General features: G+C 36.4%; 1 protein-coding gene across 2 annotated transcripts in view; it reads right to left on the reverse strand.

The window, feature by feature from the left end:
• The window catches only part of TRPC6 (transient receptor potential cation channel subfamily C member 6), a 98,883-nt gene that overhangs the window by 4,116 nt on the left and 73,853 nt on the right, over window positions 1–20,914 (reverse strand). The window contains exons 5-11 of one of the 2 annotated variants that reach the window (XM_082780109.1): window positions 20,336–20,549; window positions 18,153–18,380; window positions 14,381–14,645; window positions 11,775–11,970; window positions 10,042–10,245; window positions 2,189–2,272; window positions 224–299 (exon numbers count right to left, since the gene is read on the reverse strand). In XM_082780109.1, the coding sequence (XP_082636235.1) occupies window positions 224–299; window positions 2,189–2,272; window positions 10,042–10,245; window positions 11,775–11,970; window positions 14,381–14,645; window positions 18,153–18,380; window positions 20,336–20,549 (1,267 nt within the window). Of the gene's footprint in view, window positions 1–223; window positions 300–2,188; window positions 2,273–7,255; window positions 8,051–10,041; window positions 10,246–11,774; window positions 11,971–14,380; window positions 14,646–18,152; window positions 18,381–20,335; window positions 20,550–20,914 lie in introns of those variants that run through there. The other variant, XM_082780110.1, reaches the window with a different exon arrangement.

Here is a 20,914-nt window from a genome sequence, read left to right on the forward strand (position 1 = left end):
AGCTTTTGATGGGAGAACAAGAATCTGTTGGCAGAGCTGTTTCTGATGGGAAAGACACATCTCTTCCCTAACTTCAATTTCGTGTTAATTTTACATTTTGCACTTGTAAATATGTCAAGTGGATTAAGCACTTTGGAAACATTTATTTTTTTTCCAGGTGTCATATGTAACCATTTTAATTTGTTTTGATTCTCTGATTAGACATAAACATGCACATACTCACCTTCATTGACTTCATCACTTTCCTTATCTATCTGAGCTTTCAGTACATATCTTTTAATCAACCGTTTCATTATTTTCTGCAGAGAAGAAAGTAAAGAAAAATTCTTCTTACTTGGACCTATTGTTTCTATGAAATTTCAACATATGAGCTCTGCTATCTTTTCTTACATTCAGATATTGCAGTGTAGGACGTGCCAGCTTAAAAGAATGAAACGTAAAAATACCTTTTTTCATCTACAGTAGTTATGTAAGATTTATTGTTCTATACAAATATGTATATGAAAGTTAGAAAACTAAGCCTGTCTTCCTGATGTTGTCATTCATGAAGCTTGATTTGGACCACTACCAGAGTCTACGAGAATTACTGATATAGTTGCAGCTTTGATCTACACATAGACAAAAATATCTAGCCTCTGTTACTACCAAAAGATGGCCATGGCCGTGACTAGCCATGCTAATTGCTAAACCCATTTGCAATGTTTATTTTAATCTATATTTGTATTATAACTGATAAGCTATCTTTTCACAATGTGAATGTTGGAAAAAATGGAACCCACATTCTAAGAGTCATTTAAACACCTCAGCTGTGACTCATTTAAGCAAATACAGACATTTTATAAAGTAAATATATATATCTGTGGCAGTCATCCTGAATTCTCTTTATGGAAAGAAAAAGCAAATCTGAGAGCATAGTTCATCTCAGACAGCTAAAACTGAGCAAGTGAAGCACATCATTCAAATGACTGCCCTGTCCACTACTAATATGGGGACCTAGGCCAGCAAATTGAAATGTACATTTTATCTTTCTAGGATAAATGAATCCTGACCCTGCTCTTCCCATTAGTTCAAAAGACTTGAATATGGAAGAATGTATCTAACTACCTCTGAAGATCTATCTTTGGCTTTAATATTTTTATAGAATGTAACCCATGACAACACAATATTTTTTGTTTTTCACTACAAGGTAGGAAATATGTATAGTTTTATGTGTCTGCTTTTGTCTCCACAGTAATAGCTCTGACCAGAGGTGGCTGAGAAGTGAATCATCCTACATCAGTGGTTCTGGACCATCATTACAGCCATGCTTGCAAGGTCAGCAGCCGTACTGTTTATTCTAATAATCCAAGAATGTTTCAAATACAAGTACACATATCCTCAAGTTTACAGGATACATTTATAATCTTCATATCTATCGCTGCATTGAAAGGAAACTGGCTGTGAAAATGTCAGAGTTTTTGAAACAGAGTTTATTATAGACACTGCATAATGTAACAGTGGCACCCAAGGAAACCAACTTGTTTTTGCCTTATGGTTAAAAAAAGGTATTGATGCCTAATTCCACAGTTTTCAATGTCTTTTAGTGTTCAGACTGTCCTGTTCTACTGCCCAAGTTGCTTGTTCCTTTCTGCCTGCTTAAGCAGCTCTTGCTCGTTCCTTTCTGCCTACTTAGTAACAGGAAGGAAAGAAGCAGCCTCCAAAAGAAAAGAAGCCCAGAACAACTGTGCTTTATGCTCCTCATGCTTGACTGCATGAAGGCTCATTGAAGCTGTCTAGGAACTAGAGGATAAACAGACTATTGATAGCACACTGGCTGAAAGATATTTCTATTTCCTGAGGTATTAAAATATAGAAATGTGGCACAATAAGCTAAGCTGCTTCAGCAAACAAACAAGGAATATTTTGCATTTCTTTTTTGTTTTCTTAATTTTTGCTGTGCTGTTGAGGACTCAACCTGTGTCTAAAATCAAAAAGCACTTTAAATGTTATACTATATGGGAAAAAAATAAATAAATAAGACCAAAAAAGTTGAAATTTTACTGTAAGTATCAAAATCATTGCATTTATTTCTGACATATGCGGAGTCTGTGGATTTACCCTTGATTTTTATTTAACTTAAATTCAAACTATCCTTATGTTGTTATGAGTTGCACAACTTGATATGATTCAAAAATAAAGTGCTTTTTACCTGGTATTGTCTTGGAGGATTGTTTAAACTGTTTAAGTGGATTTCATCAGAGCTTCTTATACTTGATTGCTTCCTTTGACCAAGCTGAAATTGAAACATTGCTTATAATACAAAATAAATAAAAGAGCAATATTAAGTTAAATTGCCCCACGCAGGTACTGTATGACAGAACATTAACTGTTGAGCCCAATTATGTCTGTGTGAAGTTACCATGGTAGTCTTTGCAGAACTCCATCACATGGTACCTTTGCAGAACTCCATCACAGGAACCACAAAATTATCAGCTGGTGTTTCTGAATAGCATCTTCTTTACTACACGTGCTAAAATGAAAGGTCTTCACCCCTGATGAAAACCAGAGGATTCAACTTGTAGGCTTTGTTTGTGATTTACATCTTTGATAAGGACTAAAGCTTCAGGAAATTATGAATGGGGGCTCCAGCTGGATGGCTGGACTGCACTAAGAGTCTCAAACCAAAATGAATTACATGACTTTTGATTCATATGGATACAGTACAAAGAGTGGCACTGCAAGAAATAAAAAAGTATGAAATATAAGCTGTGATTGATCTGGACAAGAAATAAGTGGGACTGTCACTAAAAAGTACTTTCTCCACATGTAAGACTTTTACTGCTTTAAAACACTAGGCTCCCAGTGTAGTACTTCAGATCCAGTGGGATCACACTACACTTTCAGTGAGGTTCTCTGTGTTGGTTATTTTGTGTCTTAACGCATCAAGCACCTACAGCTAAGCAAACTGGGGCACTTTGACTGATATGAGGGACAAGCTGGGAAAGCAGTTAGATGCTTGTGCAGCTGCACAGCCATGCCACACAGCAAGCAGCCCACGCTCCAACGCCTGCTGCCAGTGAAGGCTGAAGCTTTCGTATAGCTGTTCCTCCTACAGCTGAAATCATTATAACCTCCTGAGGTACACTGTGAATTTCCTGTGGTTGAACTTTGAGAGTAAATGGAAGTAGGATTATAGAATATGTGGTAAATATTCACCAGATGTCAATTAGAAAAGGTTAAAGCTCTCAGCAGAGAGCTTTACTGGGGCTTTGTTCTAACTTACACTACGTGTATTAACACAAAAGAAAGGCTAAAATCAAAAACTTGGGAACTGTATATGTACAAAAAATGCTGAATGACGCATAATATTCAGGTGCATAATTAGCAAAGAGGACATCAATTAAAATTCGTAATTCTCCCTGTTGCTGCAGAGCATGCTCTTTAAGTCTTTTAGTTCTCCAGAATTCCCAAAAACTTTATTTTCACTATTACAGTAAAGCAAATGAATCTTAATAAATCAGTAAACAATGAATAATTTAAATATTTTAAAATTTTATATAGCACTTGTATTTTGATATTTTTTCCTGAAGAAAACATCACAGTTGTTGGCACAGTGTATTCATTTGTATTCATTTCAAATTAATATTAAATTTACGCTGAATTTAGAACTTCCTTTTGTGAAAGTTTCTCTCTCTATGTATATACATGTATACATATTTAAAAAAACATTAACTCAGATTATGTTTATTTGAAATAAGCAAGAATAAATTCATAAGATATAGAGATATATGGCACAATTAATATTTATATGTAACATATTAAGATGAATTTGGATGGGAAATTAATTAAAGATGTGCAAAATCTATTACTTTTTTTTTTTTTTCTTGAATACAGCTACCTTAAATGCTTTGAATATATATTGGAGAACATAAGCTTATCTAAATATATTTTAACTTAAACTATGCATTAGATTTATAACAACAACAGCAAAAAAATAGTGGCTATATATGACTGTGTAATCACACACACAGAATCACAGAATTTCTAGGTTGTAAGAGACCTCAAGATCATTGAGTCCAACCTCTGACCTAACACTAACAGTCCCCACTAAACCATATCCCTAAGTTCTACATCTAATCAATATGTATTTCAGGGTTTTAAAGCTAACAAATATTCTCCTGGGCCTTACCTTCATTACTAAATTCAATGAGAAAAAAAATATCTTAATTCTTCTTCAGCTTCTGGTTTCCTAATTTCTGGAAATAATGTGGTAGAATAAAATGAAGAGTTTGCTTCCTCTGTAGGAAACACATTTGTGTGCTTCACACAATGCACATTTATTGTACACTGCTGAGTGGCCACTTGGTGGCAGAGATTGCCAAGATTTCATTACAACTTCATTTTTACACAAAATCTTTAAACCCTTGAAGCTTCATTTGTATTGCTTTTTCCTCCTAAAAACAACTAATACAGTAAACTCAGCTTGTCACTTTAATGATTGAAAGAGTTTTCATCTTTTTAAGTTATTATCTATCAAGAATCCACACATAAGTAACTGGAGAGGAAAGAGAAAGTAATTTAAATACAATAATCATTTGAACCCTAACAAAAATAACTCTTCTCTGGGAGTGTTGTGTGAAAGAAAAATGCAGCATGTATAGAGCACTGCTATTAGAAAAAAATGTTCTTGCTTAAACTTGTTTCTCATTACATCTTTCTCTACTATTGCTTAAATTTCAGTGCAATCAGTTACAACAGTCATCTATAATGACTGTAGCTGTTTTGTGCAGCACTTTCTTAATGTCTTTAAATCCCAATTTTCAGAAGCAGTTGATGACTTTAGTTGAAAGTCATTAAACTGCATGTGCTTAGACCAGGAGTGTGAGTTCCCAGAATATGATTCAGTTTGTGCTCTCATAACCAGAGGTCCCTCATGAAAATTTCAGAATCACTGTTTTATTCCAGGAAAGAGAAAGTAACGTATTTTTTCATTGTTTGAGTCAGGGTTTAAAGTTATTTCAATAATTAGTTCCTTATTTCTTTTCTGAAAAGTCATGGTTTAAAAAAATGCCTTATATATGTTATCTGCCGCTATTTTCTCAGGAAGATGAACAGGTTCTGTGACTCTTAAAACATATACTTTCTCTTTTCCAAGGCACTTTTTTGATTTAGCATAATACTCCAAGAAGGTTTCTTTAAAACTCTTTATTATTATTATTATTATTATTATTATTATTATTATTATTATTATTATTATTATTATTATTATTATTATTTATGTATTTATTTGGGATTATCTTTCTTGTTTATCTAATGTTTAAACAGCAATCCTACCCTACAGCAGAAATCTGCAGGTCTTAAACAACAGATTGTAAGAAAACTTCTTCACAGTCTTCATTATTATATGTAGACATGTCTCAAGACATGTTTCTGCTGTGCTACACTTTGAATGCAGCTACATTAATTAACATTATCCATACTAGCAATTTAGCATTATCAACATCTGGCTTTGTTTTCTGTTGACAGTAATAAGGGCAGAGCTAGCTCCAGGGGCAGAATTCCCCCCTTCCCACCTTCCTTCTCACCTTTACACTCACTCTGGTGCTGCTGCTGCTTTTGCACCGAGAAGACACTGGCTTTGGGAAAGACCCTCAGACTGGGCCTGAGTCAGTAAACTCAAGGGTGCATTAACATTTCTGGGCACAGCAATGTAAAGGCATCTCTCTGTAAACTTGTGGAGACCTCCCCAGTATGGCTTGCACCAGAGGAACTTGCTGTCTCCCTCACAGTTTGGCAACTGGAACAGACTGGGGACAAGCCCTTGCAGCAACCCTACTTGGGGGCAAAGCTAATTGAACAGGGCCAAGCCATCCCTGAGTCCTGCATTTGCACAGCCACCAAGTCTTGCTCTTGCCAGATTTCTTCTGATCTTCACACAGCTCACTGTGCTTCCAGCAGCTCCTCATGCAAGGATGGCCAGTTCAGCAGCCACAGCAGGACCAACCTGCCTAGCACAGGGATGAGTACAAAGCTAAAAGCTCCAAAAGCTAAGAATTTCTTTGAGACGATGCCATAAAACAGACTTTACAGAAATGTATCATTAATAGAGGACATGAAAACATTTTAGTTTATTTTTAGAGAGCAAAGGATGGCAGCACATGATAGATCCAAGTCAGCTCAGTGGCATATGGCAGGGTGAAAAGGAAGTAAGAACATAATCATCTGGCAATATCAATCACCTTTCTGGAAAGGCTGAGAAAAGAACAGATGCAAGTCCAGCTGCATTATGGTTTTCATTGTAAGGTATTGTTTTTGTTTGTTTGTTTGTTTGTTTGTTTTTAATTTGATTTGCAGTTTTATAGCTTCTTTGATTGCAGAGTAAGAACATGTAATTTAGCATTTGTTACTCTATCATCTGCAGCTAGTAGAAAGCACCTTTCTAGCTATCTGAATTGCTATGTACAAACATAATTTTGGAAAGGAATGATAAAAATTAATTGTAATTGCAAGCACAAGATTTTCAAGTTTACCTAAGTTGTACTGGATCAGAAATTTCATTTTTAAAACCATCATTAAAAATAAGCTTCTAACTTACTTATGCACATTTCAAAGTCACAAATGTTTCTCACCATTACCCATTTTGAAGTTTGCATGCATCTCCATTTTTCAGTGATGACCTTATCACTCACTGAAGTTGTGAAATCAATTTTCATCAAGCATCTTGATGAAAAGTTTTGATAACATTGAGTCACTGAAAATTCAAGGAAATATATTATCTGATATTATCAGTGATATTATCTCTGATGGGTCTTAAATACATTAGTATTAGATTTTGCAAATAAAATGACATGAGGTCTTTGAAAGGCTAGAAAGTTTACCAGTAGCACACAAAAGACATCTGAAATTAATAACAAGCTTGACTTTGTTGGCAGTGTTTGTAATGTCTGTGTCTCCTTTTATAAACCATTATGAACTTAACCAGAGGCAGAGGCTTGTCAGAGGCACACTATTTTTCCATATAGGTCAATTTTTTCCTTCTAGGATTGTAATGAGTTTATTTTCTCTTTTACTCATCAGCTGATAACTGTGATGGGAAAAGTGTTTGTCAGATTGGTTGAGAACTGACATAGGCATGTAATTTCTTCACAGGCCCCTGTCTAATGACTATAGCCACTGTCTCAAAAATCACTAACCTTGAGGAGGCCTCTGGTCAGTCTGCTGACTATCTTAACAGCGACCCTTCACTTTTTAAAGTTCCATAAATGACACATTTGATTCTGCCACATAGACAAACCTGCAATTTCTTTTTTGTGTGTGTGAATGTTACCATATGCTCACCCTTCTACTTAGCGAGTCTCATTAGATGTCTTGCAAAGCTCTTCTTCCATATTGCGTTACAACAGTGCTAGTCTTTACACTTCTACCACCACGTAAACTCATGTGCTAAGCCCTACGTTCTTGTAAAGCAATTAATTTAATTTATACCAAACCACTGCAAGAAAAACAAACTGACTATAAACTCCTTAAATAAACCCATTAGATACAGCAATAAATAAACTCAAGTGCCTTTTACTGTACTTGTATAAAACATAACAGAATGCTTTGAATAAAAGGAAGCTGCTTTCTTGGCGGACACAGAGACAGGCTATACAAGAGGAGTTCAGAAGCACTGCCCAGGCATGTGAGGGTGCTAGAAAAGCCAAAGCTCACCTTAAGCTGACTTTGGCTAGGGCAATAAGAAGAATTTCTACTGCTGCAATAGCAATAAAATGCTGCACAGGGAAAACATGGGCCTGCAGCTCAGTCAAGAAGGGTATTCAGGTTAAGACTGAGGAATTTGATGCCTTCTCTCCATCAGGTTTAAAAACAGTCTACCAAGGCTCTGTTCTTAGTGAAGGGGTTTGAGGAGGGTTTTGAACAACCAACCATGGATGAGGGTTAAGTCAGGGGTTAATTGACAGAACTTGGCAAGTCATTGGGCTGCATCCATGGGTTTTGAGAGCAGTTGGAGAACTTCCAAAGATGATAACACCTTTCACAGTTCATGGAAATTGGAAGAGGTCTCCGAAGGCTGGAGAAAGACACACATTAAACTCATTTTCAAAAAAGGCCAAAATGATGATGTCAGCACCACAACCTCACTTTGGTAACTGGGAAAATAATGGATTGAGTCCTCTTGGAGAACATTTCTGGGCACATGGAGGAGCAGTTGGTGACTGAGAATGACAATGTGGATTTACCAAGGGTAAAATTTGCCTGACCCTCTGGATGGCCTTCTGTGATAAAATGACTGGGTTTGCAGATGAAGGAAGAACTGGAAATGTAGTCTATCATGATTTTAGTAAGGGTTTTAACTCTGTATCCCAAAATATTCTTCTACCTACCTTAGGATGTTAGCCTGGACAACTGGGCAAAATGCTGGCTGGATAGTCGTACTCAGAGGGCAGTAAGGGGCCTTGTCTTGGGACTTGCACTTTTTAATACAGAATCATAGAATGGTTTGCATTGGAAAGAACCTTTAAACATCATTCAGTGTGACATCTCTGCCATGGGTGGGGACATCTTCTGATAGACCAATTTGCTCCAAGCCCTGTCCAACCTGGCTTTGAACACTTCCAAAGATGGAGCATCCAGAACTTCTCTGGGCAACTTGTTCCAGTAAAGGTAAAAAATTTCTTCCATATATTCAGTCTAGATCTTTCAGTTCAAAACCATTACCCATATTCCTTTCTCCATCTTTCTTATAAATCCCCCTTAAGTACTAAAAAGTTGCTATAAGGTCACTCAGAAGTCTTCTCTTCTCCAGGCTGAACATGCCAAGATTGCTCAGTCTTTCTTCACTGGAGAGGTATTATATCCCTCTGATACTTTTTGAGGCCCTTCTGTAGACCCACTGTAACAGGTCCCTGTCTTTCTTGCTCTGGAGCCCCAGAGCTGAACACAGGGCTATACAGGGTCTAACAAGAACAGAGCAGAGGGGGAAATCACCTCCCTCGACCTGCTGGCCATGCTAATTTTGATGCAGCCCAGATTATGGTTGGCTTTCTGGGCTGCAAGTGCACACTGCCAGAACATATCAAATTTTTCATCTACCGGTATCCCCAAGTCATTCTCTGCAGGGCTGCTCTCAATAAATTCATCACCAACTGTACTGATACTAGGGATTTCCCCAGACCAGGTGCAGAACTTTGCACTTGACCTTGGAACTTCACGAGGTTCACATGGGCCCACTTCTCAAGCTCGTCAAGGTCCTTCTGGATGGCATCCCTTCCCTTTAGCATATCAACAGCACCAGCTTGGTGTCATTTGCAAAGTTGCTTAGGGTACCTTCAACTCCACTATCTACATCATTGATGGAGATATTAAATAGCATTAGTGCCAGTATGGACCCTTGATGGACACCACTCATTACTGGCTTCTAGAATCTTTATCTATGACCAGGTGTTGGAGGAATTGCAGGAGTATACTCCTATCAGGCTTAGTGGAGGACCACAGAGATGATGGGGGCTAAAGAACTTGCCCTGTGAGAAGAGGCTGGAGAAGCTGGACTTGTTCGGCCTGAAACAACAGAGGTCCAGCCTGGACAGGAAAAATTTTTCCCCCTGAGAATAGTAATGCAATGAATGGCACAGGCTGCCCAGGCAAGTTGTCAAGTCTCTGTCCTTGGAGGTTTTCAGGACTGGACAGGAATGAAGTCTTAAGCAGCTTGGTCTGACCTCAGAGCTGACATGCTGTGAGTTGAACAAGAGACCCGCTAAGATCCCCTTCAGCCTAAATTATTTTCTGACTCTGTGACAGAGAGCAAGAAGAACTGTAAATTTACAAAGGTATTTTTTAACTTAACTGATTATAGATGTGGACAAATATTGATTAAAAAATAAGTTAAAAAAAAAAAAAAAGTTAAAAAATAAGTAAATTTCAACCTGTACCTAGGGACTGATTTCAGTCTGGACTAAGCAGATCAGGAAATTCATTAGAAAAATGGGTCAACACCAACAATGAAAAGTTAAAATTGTTTTTATCTTTTAAAATTAGTAGTTAATAGACATACTGTTAAATTACCTTGTTCATCTCTGCATCTTCCTGAAAGTTTTTCTTTTGGCACAGAAATGGTTTAGAGATCCATTTTTTGATTCTGAGTAAGAGATACAGCAAAGATTTTGGACTTGGCACTAAGTTGAAGGGTACTGGAAGAGTCCTCCCTTCTTCAAAGTAAGAAAACCAAAGTTTAGCCCTTGCAAATTTCCATTCTACATCAGCATCATCCTGTAAAGGAGAAACATTGCTATTAATACACTATTAATAGCATCTTGACAACTGAAGATGACCTAGCTAAATGTTATGTGTGCTTTCAATGTAATTGGCTGAAGTTAATTTAAAACAGGTTAAGAGCTTGTTTATAATCCATGAAAACCACATTTCAATTAATAGAATTGTTCTTATTAATCCATTTAAAACAATGCAATTACAGAAGAACAAAATGGATTTGCGTTAGACATTAGTTACTCCAGAATGAGTGCTAATAGTCTCCAATACAACATTACAAAGACTTCTTGGCTTGTGCTCTTTGTAATGAGACTAATAACCCTATGGTGTTGACCTAAAAGCACACAACACAATGCCTAATGTAAAGTTTCATGGCAACATTCAAATTCATCCTCTCAGGCTTGGTCAAGTAGTCACTTGCACGGAACACTGTCACGCTCAGTAAATAAAATGGAAAAATCCTATTCTAACAAAACAAAACTGTAAATTCCTCAACAATACTACAAGCTTTGATTTCTTATCTTACTGATCTTTTTTTTTTTTTGTAGCAATTAATTTAATCTATAATCTTCTTTTTGAAAAAGAAATAGAAACAGAATTTTAAATAAGAATTTTACTTTATTACTTTAAACATGATGTTAAAGAGGATTAGGTGATTTTTATCAAATTCCTTCCACTTGCTTTAATATACGATTAAATAAGGTATGCTATCATCACCATGGTTTATGTTTAACATTTACAATGGCCAAAACACTCATTTTACTCATTCCTGTAAAGTTCAAGGGAAGTCAATTCTGCAGAAAGGACTGAGGTCAGGCTCAAGGACATGTCTCAATATTGCTGTAGCTGTTTTTAGAAACTATTTGTATTCAGTCATCATATTTTTGGATAACAGTGTAGTTTTCTTTGCTCTAAACCTAATTGTTTTTTCTGTGATCTCAGTCAGAAAAATCTGAATCTGGAGAATGTGCACTGCTTTTAATCAGGCTGGATAATGACTGTGACCCCAAGTCAATGCCCAGAAACTGGGCGTAATGTCAAACAACCTGAGTCTGCTGCTTTGTGGTAAGGGCATCACCCAGGAAAGGCTGGGATGGCCTAGCTTCTGAAGCTCTACTTCCATTTTTTACTAATCAATTATAATGATTTAGCCCTTTGTATTGCATGACATGAAAAGTTCATGCTGATTTTCTGTAGCCCTGCTGATTACTTTGTTAGATAAAGTTCTTTTGAATGCAGAGGAATAAAGCAATGATTGTTTAAATAATCCGTTGCTGGTCAGCAGCGGTTTCTTGGGTTTCTTGGTTCGGTTCTGGTTCTTCCTACTGCAAGCACATACAGCTGAGTAATTTCCAGGTAATTTGTAACAAAAATGAACAGTGGAATGAATACTTTCTGGTAATATATTCCAAAATTCTCTGTGTTATTTTTCTTATATAAGATGACAAGAAGACAGGATTTCTAGGGTATTTAAACAATTAGATATAACACTACATTAGGTGATATTTCATCATAAATGGAATTTTTACCTCAATTTCCTGGAATGAGCTGTTGATCATTGCAATAAGCATGTTCAGTAAGACAATGACCATGGTAACATTATAAACTCCATAAAGCACATAGCCAATATTTTCAATGAATTTGTGTTTATAATTGATGACAACTGATTTAACTTCTGAGAGTCCAAATATAGCCCAGAATAATGTCTTGAAACTTTCTTCAACACTAAAAGGAGAAATTGAACACATGCATATGTTACTGAACAAGAACAGTATAGTCTTATTGTATAAATTGCCAGCGACCATTTTTACACAGCATAAAAAAATTTCTACTATCATAATGTACACCTGTACCAGAGCAATATTGTGCAGAAGTAGACTACCTAATTTCATATGTATATGTTCTTCAATAATATACGTGTCCTAATATTTAGGACTGACAATAAAAACATCTGATTCAGTTTAGGAATTATATCTACAGCTTCAAAAGAATGTTACAATAAATCACTATAAACTACTTTATTCTAGATGCAACATACTTGCCTGTAATGTGAATGTAAATAACAAAAAATAACCTGTAAACACTTCATTATAATTGTATGAATAGTTCAATTGTTATTAAGTATTATACCATTAATATGATCAACATTCTGAAACCGTAAAGAAAGCAGCTTGTTTGCAAAGCAACATTTTTCAAAAATGCTTCAAGACCATAATCCTGAAGTTCAGTTTTCACTGTTCCCACAAATTCAGGAAAAAGTTAATAAGCCATGGTGTTGTGACACTAATATTTTTTTTTTCAGGTTAGTTCTTTTCAATGCATGTATCTCCTCTTAATCAGATTATATATATATATATATTTTTTTTTTCTCTCTCTCTCTCTTTCTCCACATACATACACACAAACATAAGTCCAAATGTCTTGGGAATCTAATTCTATATTCACCTCCTTGTAGATGTATTTTCTCTTGCTTTGATAAATAGACCTTACATGTATTTCCCCATGACCCAAATATAGTAGCATTGTAAAGCACATTTTCAATTTTATTGCATTATCATTAAGAGAATAAGTCAAAAGAAACCCATAAGTTATGTAGTTCTGAATCCACCCCTCTGCGTAAAATATTCTATCAGTACACCATCTGTGAATTGGTTCAGATACTTTATCTATTGTGTGAACTAATAATAAGAAGAAATGTAGTAGCATTTTTTTCCTTCTTGGCCAAGTTTGTTTCCTGGCTGAGCAAGCCTCATAACAGCTATAGTTTAAATATTATGACAGTCAGAAATTAAGTGGGCAAGGACTGCAGGGCATGGAAAAGAATGAGTATCAACTCGGGTGATTTATCTTAAAATCATGGCTAGCAGTAAGATGTCATGACAAATGTATATCAAGTAACTCCTGACAGACAGAGTAAATTCAGGTCTTCTCTTCTTATGGTGGGAGAAGAAAAAAAGCATGCATCTGATGCTACATGGAGTAAGTGGGTTGCAGTGCACTAAGAGCATCAATAACAGTTATTTCTGTCTAGTTACTTTCCAGCTGCTTAGCCCTAGGCTGCCCTGGTGCCTGGGGTTATTACGCCCCCAGGGCCAGGACTGGTATTTTCCCATGTGGAACATTGTGAGGATGCTGTCAGCCCATTCCTCCAGCCTGTTGAGGTCCCTCTGAGTGACATTACAACATGTCAGTCACTCTCGTTCATCCATACAGGCTTTCTGATACCTTTGTTTGATTTTCTACCCAGTAATATGGACCGATCTTGAGTGTTGAAGACGCAATTCTTGAAAATCAAACAGCTCCCCTGGACTCCCCTTTCCTCCAGGACTTCCTCTTCATATGATATTCTTTGTACAGGCCAAGGTCTGCTCTCCTGAAGTCCACAGTGGTGGTCCTGCTATTGGCCTTGTTCCCTCCTCTCAGGAATGTGAACTCCATCACCTCATCAGCCAATGCTACTCTCAGTCTTCACATCCCCAACCAGATCTTCACTGTCTGTAAAAGTCAAGTGTAGCAAATGGCTCCACACCAGATCCTCAATCACCTATGTTGGGCAGTTATTGTTGATGACCTCCAGAAACCTTCTAGATTGCCTGTGTCCTGCTGTGTTGCCCATCCAGCAGATATCGAGGTGGATAAAATTTCCTATGAGGACGAGGAGCTGCAAGCATGAGGCTTCTCCCAGTTGTCTGAAGACAGCCACATCTATTTTGTCTTCCTGATCAGGCAGTCTGCAGCAGACATCCACCAGAAAATCACCCATGTTGGTCTACCCTCTAATCCCAACCTGTAAATTCTTGCTGGCTCATTATCTATCCCTAAGCAGATGCACAGGCATTCCTGCTTCTTACTCACATAAACTGCAGCTATCCCTCACCTTCCCAGACTGTTCTTCCTGATTTATCATCCTAGTGTTGGGATCAGGAGTTCATCTGCTTATTCAAGTATATAATATAAGGTATGTATGTATGTGTATATATATACGATAAAAAATTACTACTTTATACCACACAAAAAGGTATTTTAAAAGATGTAAAACTTATAAAACTATTAGTAAACTTAATACATACAATGCAAACAACTATCTCCCATGAAAATAGCTCACAATTATTACAATCAAATCAGTAGTACTTACGTTGTGAATGCTTCATTTTGTTTTGCCCCCAGATAGTAGGAATAGAGATTAAACATGCCTATCATGAAAGCTACAAACACCATGATAAATATCACCATGAACTTGAAGATGTCTTTCACAGTTCTGCCAAGTGATATCTGCAGTGGTCCAAAGCTTTCATTGGCTGGCAAGATGTAGGCTATTCTGGAGAAACTTAATACTACTGCAATTGCGTACAGGCCTTCAGATATGATCTGTGGATCAGACGGATCCCAGTTTATTCTAGCTAAAAACAAAAGATGAGAATTTCTGTTAACATTTTGAAGTCCACTCTGGGTTGTTCACAGAAGTGCTGTCTTTGGGGGAGTGGTAATAATGAACCAAAGTCATTGTAAGTTAGAATTGAATTAAGTGGAGCTACACAAATCTGAAACAGTTGAAGTACAATCTGCATGTGTTTTCCTTTACTGTATGTTGCATCATGAATTTTGAGCTATTTCATTAGTAAAAAGGTATAAAACTGTGCTGCCTAAAAGTAAGGAGCTGTTAATTTTTACCCTTTTGAACTTAAAAAACACACAGAAAAACAGTGTCCTTCTTTGAGCGAAGTGCTTAGATATTCATTTGACTTCCTGGTGCCAAGTATAAATGCTCAAATAGTGCCAGCAGTTGTTGCCCACTACTTCCCAGTGCTCAGTAAATTTCTTACATGAAGATGCTGCCAGAAATTAAAGTGAAAGAAAGGAAGATATTTCACTAAGACTGACACAGAGGTGGGATACTAGTCCATCTCCTATGCTTGGGACTGGAGAAATGTTTTACCTTTTCACTAATGTTTTACTCCGTTCTTTTTACGCTTTCACCAGAAGTGTAATTTTTAATAACAAGAAACCATGAATGGCTCTGCTAATACTGATTAGATATCCACTGATTATAAAGGAAAAACAAGCTTCTAAAATGGTCTGCAATAGCACTGAAGTAAATTCCTGGGACTTGAATCACAACCTATTAGTGAATTTAAGTAAAATTCAGCTTATAGTGTTAAGTGATTAAAAAAAAAAAAAAAAGGCAAATTAAATTATAAATGTGATTTGTTTGAGCTATCTAAAATGAACTGTTTCAACCTGGGGATCTAAAATCAAGTGCCGTCCATAACTCCATAACTGTGGGAACAGTAATGCTTCTCTTGTTTTTCTATTTACTCCATCTCATAGTGAAATGGTAATGGTTCTTTCCAGGTATATACCAAACACCCATTTCCATCATCTTTTCTATTATCATTTCTACCAATTTCTTCTTTTGAAGCTAATCCACTTAGGTAAATTGCTTGAATGTCATTTGGATCACTGAGTGAGTGAGTTATTGCTGTTTCATAGGGAACATATTCAACTGAAAAGGGGGCACATTCAGGTTTGAACCTCTACTCAGAGAAATCTTTATTGAACAATAGAAGGAGAAACCCAAAGTTATACCCTTCGGGATGCTACCTAGCTGGAGGTTATGGCATTCTCCCATGAGATGAGAGGCTTAAGTTCAATTCACAATTGTGCTTCAGGCAAAGAGAACAGGTCAACCTGGAATGGCTTTCCTACTTCCTGAGAGTGTTGTCATCTGTGTTTATTCTACTGTAAATGCCATAAAATAAAATAAATAATTTATACTGCAATGAAGGCAGCCACTGGCCTTTTGTAAAAATACTATTTTGAGCTGTTAACTAACAAATAATCTTTTAATACAAGTCAGTTATTTGTACAGCTTTATATTGTATCCATACACAGTGATGTTGAGCAACAATGCTTCAGAATGTTCTTCTTAAGTAAGAAAATGTTAGTCTTCAAGGAATTTACTGCCATAGCAGTATTCATGTGTCATGACATCATAATGAGTGATTCTGGTTTTAGGCATAACAAGGCTCAGTTAGCACAATCATTGTCTTGCTAGCAACTGTGCTTTTCTTGTAGGTATGTGCATATTCTTTTGTTTACTGAAACGCTACACTCTATATTCAAATGAGAAAATGTCTGTATGGCAAAATACTGTGCCTTTTTTCTATAAGCAGACATAGCTGTGTTAGCTTTACCTCAGATTTCATGGATAACTAGACGCAAAGACAGCAGATGTTTCAGTATGGGTTAGTAGTCAGATGTCTTTCAGGTCTCCAGATGAGCTGTATTATATTTGCTAGCCTATGACAAAACCTATGACATTAAATATTAACTATTAATATTATCCATGCTAGTATTACCATACAAAGATGTTCTCCAAGCAGGCTTCAGTGTACATGCATACACATGAAAGCTTCTACTCACTTCTCATATATGACAAGCAGTTTATTAACATGTTTATCTCTTACTGACACAGAAAATGGATTGAGAAATACTAAAATAATATAATAGAGTCTATGAGCAAAGATTTTGGCTGTAGTGAAAGACATGTTGGTTTTGTTGGCAAAGAAGGTTTAAGAAGTTTCTGCATCTCATTGCTTAGTTCTTCCCCTGCGTTACCATACATCACATTTTCAGTTGTGCCAACACAAATGTTTGCAGGATAGCATTGTGTGACTGAACAGCTTAAATGACCTGGATTAAAATAATCATAGAATCAAATAATCAAATCAAATCATCAAATCAGCTAGGTTGGAAAAGACCTCTAAACCATTAACCTAGCACTGACAAACCTACCACTAAACCATTCCCTAAGCATCCCATCTACACATTTTTTGAACACCTCCAGCAATGGTGACTCATCTATTTCCCTGGGCAGCCTGTTCCAATGTTTCATAACCCTTTCAGTGAATAAACATTTCCTAATGTCCAACCTAAACCACCTCTGGCACAACTTGAGGCCATTTTCTCTTGTGCTATCGCTTATTGCTTGGGCAAGGAGACAAACTCCCACTCCACTACAGCTTCTTTTGAGGTAGTTTTAGAGAGTGATGAAGTCTCCCTGAGCATCCTTTTCTCCAGGCTAAACAACCCCAATTCCCTCAGCTGCTCCTCATAGGACTTGTTCTCTAGACCCTTCGTCAGCTTCATTGCCCTCCTCTGGACACGTTCCAGCACCTCCAGCTCCTTCTTGTAGTAAGGAGCCCAAACCCAAACACAGTACTCAATGTGTGGCTTCACCAGGGCTGAGTACAGAGGGAGAATCACTTCCCTAGTCCTGGTGACTGCTTGATTTCTGATACAAGCCAGGATGCTGTTGGCCTTCTGGGCCACCCAAATACAGACCTGGCTCATATTCATCTGGCTCTTAACCAATACCCTCAGATTCCTTTCCACCGAGCAGCTTTCCAGCCACTCATCTCCCAGCCTGTAGTGTTGTATGTGGTTGTTGTGCCCCAGGTGCAGGACCTGGCACTTTGCCTTGTTGAAGTTCATAGAGCTGGCCTTGGCCTATCAGTCCAGCCTATCCAGATCCCTCTGTAGAGCCTTCCTGCACCCAAGCAGTTCAACACTTTCACCCAGCTTGGTGTCATCTACAAAGTTACTGAGGGTGCACTCAATCCCCTCATCCAGATCACCAATAAAGATATTAAAGAGAATCTTTATGGGTGGGGTGATGACAGTGGGGCTATTTTGAACTTAAGTTGATTTTAGTGCCTGATGCCCAGAATAATCCCCAAAGAGACGTATGAGCATAGCCAAAGGAACTGTGAACAAGTAGTAGAGATGAGAAAGAAAAGCAGGGATGGGAATTTCTTTAACAATTACATTGTGGAACTAATGTACTAATCACAGAAAATCAACTCTTGGCCCAAGAAATACATTCAAACCATGTACAATCAACTCACCCAAGGTGTAGTATTTTATGTTGGGCTCCAGTGTTGGACTTGACAGGTCTTTCATATTTGCATCAACCAAGTTCTGGGCTCTGGACGCATGCCAAAATGCCATAAACCTTGCTATGAATGATGCTGCAAAAATTGCTAACATGCCAAAATCAAGCATATTCCATAATTCAAAAAGGTATTCCTTTGGACCTTGAGACCAAATTTCTTTACATTCAGACCATATCATGCCTGTGAAAGAAAAAAAAAAAAAAGCAAAAAAAAAAAAAAGCAGCATGTTTGTTTAGCTTCATGTTCATTTTATATGATACTTTATAATGTTTAGATTATGCTCTTGATTTCAGTCAAACTCAAAACCATTTTGCTCTTTGGGACTTTGAACACACACTAAAATCCTTGAACTTGTTAATTAATGTATATATATATATAACATATATATATATGTCACTACTTCTACATCATATGAGTAATCATAACAATCTTTTATACTGTTTTTGCCTGTTCAACTCCAAAAGATTTCAAAGAAAGAATGGGTAGTGAGTATTCCCATCTGTTAAAAACACAGAATGAGACTGAAAGAGGAGTAATGGCATGAATGTATTGCAGTAGCAGAACTGATAGCAGAAGTCACATTTTCCCATTTGCAGAGGACCCTGAGTATAGTCTGTATGATAAACAAGTGTGCAAGTAGGAATCAGACCCAATACTTTGTCAACAGGGCAAAGGTATCTGTTTCATTCCTAATTAATAATATTAATTATTAAATAGAAAATAAAAATAGTAAGATCTAGGAATGCAGTATCATTTATGGCATCTTTTTTATTGAGCAAATCCTTTCCCTTTTCAAGATAAAATGTATTTAATCATGCACTAAATTTCTTGAATTCTTAAGAGAGCTAATAAGAGAGAAGCAAATTGTAATGTCACCATTTTTTGTACTTATCGAACCATCTGAAAGATCTTTTCATCACTTCTCAGATAAGAACAATTATAATGTTAATTACAATAATTAAATTCCATACTATATCTGTATGCACTGAATTAATTTTTCTTAAATCATTTCCTGCTTCTGCATGACACTGAAATAAATAAGAATAAATAAATAAGAATAGCTTAAATTAGCAAACTATACATTTAAATTGGAAAAATATTGTTTAGTCCCTTATTATCAGGTCATTCATTAATATTTATAGAAGATTTGGAAATCTAAGTATCATTATTCCCACAATACACAATTATATTCATTTATACAGCTACCTGATGAAATAAATAACAATTGTCAATGTCTTTCAAAGCTGTATGATTCAGTTGATGTGCAAATGTCTCCAATTAAAAAATAGCTCATAAAAGTAAAAATTTTTAAATTCATAAGCTGGAAGCAGATTCCTTAGCTTGAATGTAACTCTCATATTTACTGACTTAACTAACATCCGAAACCCAGGTCCTTAAAATATTTGGGAATCTAAACCTCACTGAAATAAATGGAATTAGACTTGCAAATAGGAATCATACAGATAAGATATATTTGAGGGTCTGTGCTCAAGTGGAGTAAGATTTAGTTACTGCATTGAATGGGTCATACCAAACTACTATTCATAGCATTCACTTCATCCCTATGCTGGGATGGAAAAATCCACAGCTGAATACTGAGGGATCTATATGCTGCTTCTCTTTTGTCAAGCAACAACACATTAAGCTATAAACCACTAATTCTGAAGAAATATTTGCAAAGTAAGAAAATCTTATCAGAAAGAGACAACTGAATAAAAAAACCTTGGCCCATGATATAGAAATCCTTCCCCTTGAGAGCTGATACTCAGCCTGACTCAAAAACAAAAACAAAAACAAAAACAAAAACAAAAACAAGTAGATAATTTCCTTTGACATTCATAAAATTGCATTTGTTCATATTTGGATGATGAAGATTTCACCAACGTCCTTAACCTGCATATTTGTGATTGTGATTAACCCGAATATTTGTGACTAATCTGAATGTGTGTAATGAAGCACATGAGAAGGCCTGCTGACATCCAGTAAGAAACACGAGGCCAATGTGGGAATGCAGCTGGTTGAATAAATTCCCTTTGATGCAATTTTTACATGTAACTTTAATAGCAAAGGACTAAATTCGGTCCAGCTTCATTGAAATCATAGTAAGACAATTTTAAGCAAAAACTAATATTTACCTATTACCCAAGAAATAATGAGCATCTCCATCCAGGAGAAACAGGATGTTTTCATCCTAAATAGTTGTTTGACATTGCCTGTTGTTTCATTAGGTCGGAGTTTGGTGCCATCAAATCTGTCAGCTGCATTCATGACAAGCAGACCAAGAAAAATGGTGAAAGAAGCTGCATGGGCTACAAACTTCATAAATGGTCCACGCATTATCCTCCCCAGCTGCAACAGAGGTTATAAAACAAAAAGATATTGCATCGCCTTCTTCCAAAATAAGAATGTATAAAAAGAACAGGAACACAGAGAAATGTATGTTTCAATAATACAAAGGAACAAAGTCTTGGAAAAAAATTGTACTATGATGCCATACTGATAACCACATTTAAAAGTTTCTGCTTATTTCCCGTTTTCAAAGGGATAATTTTGATTCTCAGTTTCACCATATATGTATTTTTAACTCAGTGTTTTGAAACAATTCTATAATTCTTTTGGGGCATTTTTATGCCTATTATGGATAATCAAGAGAAATATTTATTATAGTTGTTAAATATCTTCCAAATTTACTTTTCAGTGATCTTTATGAGGCA

Source organism: Aythya marila, assembly GCF_965140915.1.
Source record: "Aythya marila genome assembly, chromosome: 1".
Taxonomy (NCBI): domain Eukaryota; kingdom Metazoa; phylum Chordata; class Aves; order Anseriformes; family Anatidae; genus Aythya; species Aythya marila.